This window comes from Gymnoscopelus braueri (genome assembly GCF_963280865.1).
Source record: "Gymnoscopelus braueri genome assembly, chromosome: 9".
In the NCBI taxonomy this organism is placed as follows: domain Eukaryota; kingdom Metazoa; phylum Chordata; class Actinopteri; order Myctophiformes; family Myctophidae; genus Gymnoscopelus; species Gymnoscopelus braueri.
In genome coordinates, this window is record NC_137610.1 from 42,557,754 (window position 1) to 42,565,649 (window position 7,896).

The 7,896-nt window shown below is 38.2% G+C and overlaps 1 protein-coding gene across 2 annotated transcripts; it reads right to left on the minus strand.

Annotated features, from left to right (window-relative positions):
* ska1 (spindle and kinetochore associated complex subunit 1) lies at nucleotides 1-5,303 on the minus strand. Of its 2 annotated transcripts, none has more exons than XM_080437821.1 (7): nucleotides 5,225-5,303; nucleotides 3,314-3,399; nucleotides 3,094-3,209; nucleotides 2,318-2,409; nucleotides 1,124-1,261; nucleotides 567-736; nucleotides 1-389 (listed from the first exon to the last, which is right to left on the minus strand). In XM_080437821.1, coding segments are annotated over exons 1-7 (753 nt in total). In that variant the 5' UTR covers nucleotides 5,227-5,303; the 3' UTR covers nucleotides 1-240. The 2 variants fall into 2 exon arrangements, with proteins under 2 accessions (XP_080293947.1, XP_080293946.1); XM_080437820.1 differs by lacking the exon at nucleotides 5,225-5,303 and adding an exon at nucleotides 3,528-3,567.
* Between the last annotated feature and the right edge of the window lie 2,593 nt (nucleotides 5,304-7,896).

Here is a 7,896-nt window from a genome sequence, read left to right on the forward strand (position 1 = left end):
AGCATTCAGATTTTTGCGTTGGCTATTCAAAAATACCAGATGTACAAGCTCACAGCGCACATCTGCTATTTTTGATCATTTTAGAAAAAACATATATCAATTTCGGGGTCCTGTGCACAAAAAAGGTTGAGGACTACTGATTTAGAAGGCATTTTAGAATCGGCCTCAGGTAAGAAGGACGTTTCTTATGGAAGAATGTCATTTTGTTTTCACAAGCAGAGTGTTTGGCAGCCGCTGTCCTCACAGCAACATGTAGCGGGTGAGGCCTTGTCCGCGCACCTCCTTCAGGCGCTGGCAGTGTCTCAGCATGCTCAGAGTGCTCTGGAAACGTTTGTCCATCTTCATCTGACCAAATTCACAAAGGTCTTTCTCCACTACAAAAAAATTGCCTTTTGGGGATGGAAGAGAAGCGAGAGAGAGAAGAGAATTGTTTAATTTCCAACCTGGCATACCAAATCCATGATCCACTGTCATCATGACTCGTCAGGTTCTATTAATGTGAAAAGTACTGGAAAAAAAGGTTTTGGTTATTGAAGTAGCAGTTGTAGGGTTTATCATAAATGTACCTTTAGTATCCTTTGTCTCTTCCTCTTTGAAGCGCTGCTGCAGTTTCTTGTCATGGTTGTTCAGGTTCTTTGTTGGCTGGCGAAGGACCTTATACTTGCCCGTCACAGCTGTGTTAATGAGCTGCACCGCAGCGTTCAGCTGGCCATATGTTATACGTCCTTTCATGTACCTGGAGGGACACAGAGGTTGGAATGAGCATAAATCATCTTATGTTTCTATAGAGTGACAAAGTGTATTGTTACAAAACCCAGAAATTAGTTCCTGGTTCACTCTTTCAAAATCTATATGTGTAAATGCCTGAAAATAAGGCTAACATGAGCTTAAGAGATTTTCACATGTTATACAACATGTTGTTGATGTATTACCTCTTCATGAATTCTGAGTTTGACATGATACATTTTTTTTGTAAATGCTGACATAATATTTAGTGTTAAGGGGCTTGATGTAAGGGGGCTTGATGTACGGTACTTCAGTGCGTGTGAAGTACCGAAAGAAGCAGATCTACAAGCTTGTGCTTCGACTGCAGCTTTAAGCCCTCCACAGGGGTTCTACTCACGCAGGGATGCTCTCATATTCTGGCATGGTGATGACCTCCATCTCCTTGATGGGACGCTTAGTTGGCTTTTTAATATTCTCTTGCTTGGCTGGTTGCTGTTCGACGGGTCCTTTCTGACACGGTGGAGGTTCACTGACCCTGAGAGTTCAAAAACATCCATGATCACGCAACGCAATACTTTCTGGAGGGCAAAGCCCACTGCACTCGCCAAGCACAGAAAAGTTATTTTACACATTTAAAAAGAGAAATCACACATTCCTATTTCCTAGCGTGAAATTACGCCATTCATTATGTTTGGCCAATCTACATTAAAGTACTTTAGCTCACAGTTTAGTGAGCTGTGTTCACGGTTGTTAGCTCACAGCTGTTTCACATGAGAACTTATGTTGTCACGCTGCTACTTTCTAATTTCATCCCATTTGCTAGAGCAGTACGGTAATAGTCCCACATTTGACTTAACTGCGGGACACATGAGTTCAATCCCCTTGGTGTTATCAACCATAAATTACAAACCACAAGCAAAACATTTTGATGTTGCCAATGAGACATCAATTCACACCATTTGATTTCACTTTCTCGTATACATTTGTATTCAAGAAAATATATCTGGGTCCAAATATTACACATAGGGTAGGGATGGGACCATATGAAAATTACACGTCACGATTATTGTAGCAAAGATAATTGCAATTAACGATAGTATTGCGATAATCAAAATATGCTTAAAACTTAAAATGACACTTTTGTTAACCACTTGAACCCCCAGCATCCCTATTCTGGGAGGAACGTTCACCAAGAATAGCCGATCTACAAGTTTGAGCTTGTAGATCTGCTATTTTTGGCGAATCGATTTGTGTAGAGTGAAATAAGCATACCAAATGCACTCTTTTCAGGTCCGTTTAAACAAGTAGGCTATAGAGGGTTTAAGTAGTACTGAATTTGCAGCTCAACAAAAGCTAATTCATCCCCTGATGTATGACGGAGGACAATTTCACGATAAATACAAATCTCCACGATACGATTATTGTGAACGTGTTTTTTATCACGTTAACGATTATCGTCCCATCCCTAATTACACATTATAGAAAGCTTTTACCAATGTACCATCACTACACTCACATGTAACAATTAGAATGTGATACACTTGTTCCTTCTTTAACCAATTAAGATATAAGATGTCTTACTTATCCTTACCCTGGTGCTTTATTTCTGGGCATGTGTTCTGGTATATTGTCCAGCAGATGTCGTCCAGCTTCTAGTTCATTCTGGAAGAACATCTTCACTTCCTGTAAAACAAATTAATAAATGAATAAATAAAAGTAATGCAACAAACGGTCCAACCTTAACACAAACTTTGATAAACATCACTAACCTACCGTAGGTTCATTTAATCATTAGATGATTCTCAGCCTTTTCAATTTCAAGGACCCCCAATTTTATATGCATTAGGTCACGGACACGCTTTTGATAATGTATATATTTTTTCATCTCTGACCCCAATCTAATAATATATTTACCGTTAGATGCCGTGTTAACCAATTAAGACCTGAAGCTGATTCAAAAAAATGTATATAACATAACAGTTAAAAAAAATATATATATAAAAAATACCTCAACATTATTTGTTTTGGGACCCCCAGAAGCAAAGATTTGAGTTACAAATGTTGGCTTTAAAAATATATATATATTCAAAGATTTGCGCAAATTTTCATAATTTTTCAAAAATAGCAGATCGACAAGCTACAATAGCAGATCTACAAGCTACAAGCTCGTATATCTACTATTTTTGACTAGCCAAATAAATCTAAAAGGACACAGATGCGTTCCCGGTCTTAATGGGTTAAGTGGTCAGATAGGTGGGCTGTGAACACTTTCAATATGTTCAAGTGGGCGCTGATCCAGAAAAGGTTGTTGGGAACCACTACTACATTAGATAATGCACCACTTCAAACATGTTGGCTGTACGTTACCTTCAAACGTGTCAGTTGAATGTTTTCTTTAGCCACACGTTTTTCAAACTCATCAAGAAGTCCTGCTATCGTATCGACATCTTGTGCAATCTTTCCAATCATATTTCCTGTTTTTCCTACATGTTGAATGGGAGCAAAAAAAAACAAAAACACCAATGTTAATGGATTTTCTGACTTGTGTCTACAGAACAACAGACATCATGAATTGACTTTCTCATACCATCCACTGACAGCTCCAGCATGTGTTTTAATGACGATATCTTGTCATTTAGGTAATGGGTGTAATCCTCCAACTCACTCATATTCCTGAAAGAACAATTTTTCATTACAGGGGATACACGTTCACAAATGGCATCATGTGTCAAGCAGGGGGCATACGTTTGGACTGGTTTTACATTTTCTTTATTTGGATAACTTGGATCCTGGATACTTACGATTTTCCCAAGCTAGTAGCAGTTCTATAACTGTCCATTAACACATTGATTGCCTGAGTTATTTCAGATTTTTTGCAGTTTATTGCCAGAGATTTTTCATTGAAAAAAAAAAGTACTCAGGAGCTGAGATACAAAATTTTAAAGTTTTAAGTTAACAAGGAAGTGGATAGGAGTCTAGATCTTCGACTAATCATATCTCCTTGGTCTTTGGGTCAAATACAAAAAAAACATTTTTTTTTCTTAAAAACGAGTTAACTCGATCTAGGCAATCAAGTGATGGATTTTAAAAACGAGTAAAAACGAGTTAACTCGTTCTAGGCAATCAATGTGTTAATAGATGATAACTGTGAATATGAACAGCATGATTATTAATCATAAAGTAACTGAGAATCCTAGCCTTAGAGCAAGACGATCATAGATGTTTTTTTATCGAGTCTGACTTTTGCTTTCGTATGATAAGAAAGCAAAAGTCAGACTCAATAAAATACATCTATGATAGTCTTGATCCAAGGCTATCCACAAAATTGGAGGCGCCCCATGTACATAGAAATGACGAAGGGGGATTAAACAAGAGTATATGGATTAAACCCTAGGCTAATTTTGTAGTCAGATTAAACATGTTTATGTGTGTGAATTTTCAAACATTCATTGACCAGTGGCACACCTATATTTAACACTTATTTATTTGAGTAGCTGCCACTATAACCTGCATGTTTTTAATCTGCTGTAGCAGGCCACTAGTTTCTTCAACAGGGGGTCCGAGTTACTACTTTTTTTGTTTTGTTGCATTAACCACTTGGACCCTAGCGTCCCTATTCTGAGAGGAACATTAGCTAATGGGGTGTAGAAGGAAAACAAGAGCAGACCAAGTACAGTGACAACAGTCAACTTTACAAAATATTGAGGTTTTAAGTGGTTAAACGTCTGAAAATACACATTAACATGAATCCAACCTATTAATAGAAAAAAAACACGAATTGACACTGATTACAGTGCTGTCAAACAAGTCTACAAAACTATAATGAAATCTGCAACACAATTTTATTGTATTGATAGTGGGGGTCCCTGCTTCATCTCTCTCTCACCTAAGGGGTCCTTGACCTGAAAAGCCGTTGAGGCCAAGGAGGACCCCCTAGCTGAGAGAGGGATGAAACAGGGACCCCCGCCCCCTATATTGTATAAAATTGTGTTTCAGATTTGTTTCAGTTGTGAGCTTGTAGATCTGCTATTTTTGGTTCTCCTCAGAAAAGGGATGCTAGGGTTCAAGTGGTTAATGCAAAAAACGAAATTTCCTATCGCACAAAGATTTGGCGGCCCCCCTGTAGTAACTGAGGACCCCCTAGGGGTCCCGGACCCCCTGTTGAAGACCCCTACTCTAGAGGATTTCATCATGTTCCTTCAAGGAACTGCAGTCTGCAGTTAAAATAATGCTTTCTACTGACAAGACAGTGTTTTTTTCGTCGCTCGCCGAATACAACAGATATACAAGTCCACTCACGCGTTGTGAGCTTGTTAGATCGTCTATATTCGGGCGGCTTAGCTTTGTTTTGCGCCGCCTGTAGCGCATAAAGTGCTAACGTTAGCTCAGCTGATATCAACTAACTGTGATTACGTCGTTCTTAGGATCTATAAGACAAAGCAGTCATCTCAGTTCTCCAGTATCAAAGCATCTTTAAATCCATAACACAGTGACTTACATGATGATGTGACAACAGCAGATGTGCTGTTCTCAGATTTGAACGCAAAAAGCTTGTATTATGATTATTATGAACTTCCCGGGCAGCTGTGTTGCATTTCCGCTTCCTGTGTGACGTTTCCGCTTCCTTCAGTTTAGTGACGTTTCCGCATCCTGTGTGACGTAAGGCGGTTACCGCTTCCTTCAGGAGACCCATCGCTGCGAGTTAACCACTGCAAATGGTTCATCTCTTGTCTGTAGTTGTCAAGCGTTTATTAAGAGTTCACTTCACGTTATATATTAAATATAAGCTCGAAAGGTTTTCTAAATTACTGACTGCTGTCATGGACTATAATTGTGATTTTGGAATTGACTCCAGCTTCAGGCACTAAGGGTCTGCACCTGTTGGAGGTTTAGAATCTACCATAAACAGCACTGTTGTGTTTGCAGTCGCATGGCAAGATGTATGCTTTCTTTTCTACATTCCTTGTCCTTTTTCTGTCCTCACTCAGGGAAAAGTCTTGTCCACTGGACACCTCAATGCTAAATTGGCTATTCTTTTGTAAAATGTAAAAATTAAAAATAAAAATTTAAAAGAGTTTGTAAAATGCTCTGAGGTAATGTAATGTAGGCTATACATGGTTTGAATATTTTTGAACATTTGACATTAAGGCATAATTCTACAATGCTACACATTGCGACAACCTGTGGCTAGCCATTCCTTATGGGCATAAAGAAGAGGTTCAAGCCAGGGACATTTAGGTCTGGTAATGATGCAACATGTTCAAAATATTGTATACTTTACCAGTGGTGGAAAAAGTACTCATACATAACAGTACAGTAAAAGCCTCTGTAAAAGTATCAATACTGCAACGTAGAAACACTCTGTCATAAGTAAAAGCCTGGAATGGAAAATTTACTTGAGTAAAAATATTGGTCGAAATGTATATGGCTGAAGTGGGTAATGTAGTGGAGTAAAAGTATAGTATTTGTAGTAGATGTAGCCTAGTGTAGTAGATGTAAAAGTACTGAAAATTGGAAATGCTCCGGTAAAATAAAAATACCTCAAAATTGTACTTAAGTATAGTAGGCTACTACTTGAGTAAATGTACTTAGTTACTTAATTACACCACGGCTTCAGACCATTTTCAAAATGATTTATTTACTTTTTTTTCGTTATACTCAGTACAGTATAATCTCTGTCTCAGACTCTGTCTCAGACTGTTGATATACTTATTTTCAGAACAATTTACAGTGAAAACCAACTCCTCCAAACCTGCCGGTTAACTGCTTCCAGCGAGATGGAAATGTGTGCGTGTGTCTGTGGATCCATGCCAAACTGTACTGTGTCTGGTCAGGCCACGGTGTCCATGCCCTCTGACAAGCTCAGGTGAGTTCAGATAAGGAGATGTATTTTTAAATAATGTTATACACATGTGTGTAATATTTAATGTGCTGTCTTCATTGTGATTGGGAAAAATATTTTTTTTAGAGGATTGAAGTTCAAATCACCCCCATAAGCCTACCAAGCTCTACCAGGCAAATTCAACACATTTATGTTAAAGTAGGCTATAATTCAACAACTTAAAGGTAGGGTAAGTGATATTTTTGGGTTAAAACAAAAAGTTTTTTTTTTAAAGGTTAAAGCACTATATTCTGATAGTAATCATTGCTATAGAGTGTTTGTTCAGTAACAGGAGTCTCCCCGTCTCTCCAGTTCTTTAATAAACAGAAAATACATTTTCTGGTAGGTGTCATTATCTCAGCCAATCAGGAGAAAGTACCCATTTTAAGCTTCATTTTTATAGTGTTCCAGTTCTAATTTTGCCTGCTCATTTCTTAGTGTCATCACTTCCAATTTCACTTGTTTAATCTATATCCTGATTGAGTTCTCTATCCTGATTGGATAAAATTGGAAATGAAACCGAAACTGAAACGAAAATGCATTTTCTGTTTTATAAAGAGCTGGAGAGACATGGAGACTCCTTATATGGACAGGACACTCTATAGTAACGAGCACTATCAGAACATAGATCCATTTTGCAATTATTTTAATAATTGCAAATCACTTACCCTACCTTTAATATCACTGTACAGACAATGATTTAGTCCAATGTGGAGTTTTTAACCAATTAAGCCATTTAAGCCCTATACATTATGTTTTTGCATTGTGACAGTATTTGAGCCTGTAGAGCTGCAAAAAAAGAAAAGATTATTTGAATGTATTTAGTATTATAATATATTTTTTATTGTCTATGATGACAAGCCCAAAAGAATGATGCCAGGTTTGGCTAACCCCTTTCAGCCCTGGGTATGAAGAAGTTCCAAGGCAGCATAGGATACTATTGGCATCAGAATTTCCTTACTTAACCAAAGCAACTCAGTGATGACAGAGGAATGGATTATAGACTTAGTGATGGATCACTGTGTCAGGATCTATTCATATCGCTGGTGATGGATGAATTAAGCACATCAGGGGGCCGATTGACATGCTGTGGATAACAAAAAGGGTAAAAGGTAGTCTATTTGAAACCACTTGTGGTATACAGTCAGACTCTCTCAGACCCTTGTACACACACGCACGCACGCACGCACATGCACACACACGTGCGCACACACACTATGGATTAAAACAAAGGTTACATTGTCATTGCCTTGAACCTGAGAGGGACCAAGACAAGCCAGTGACACTAT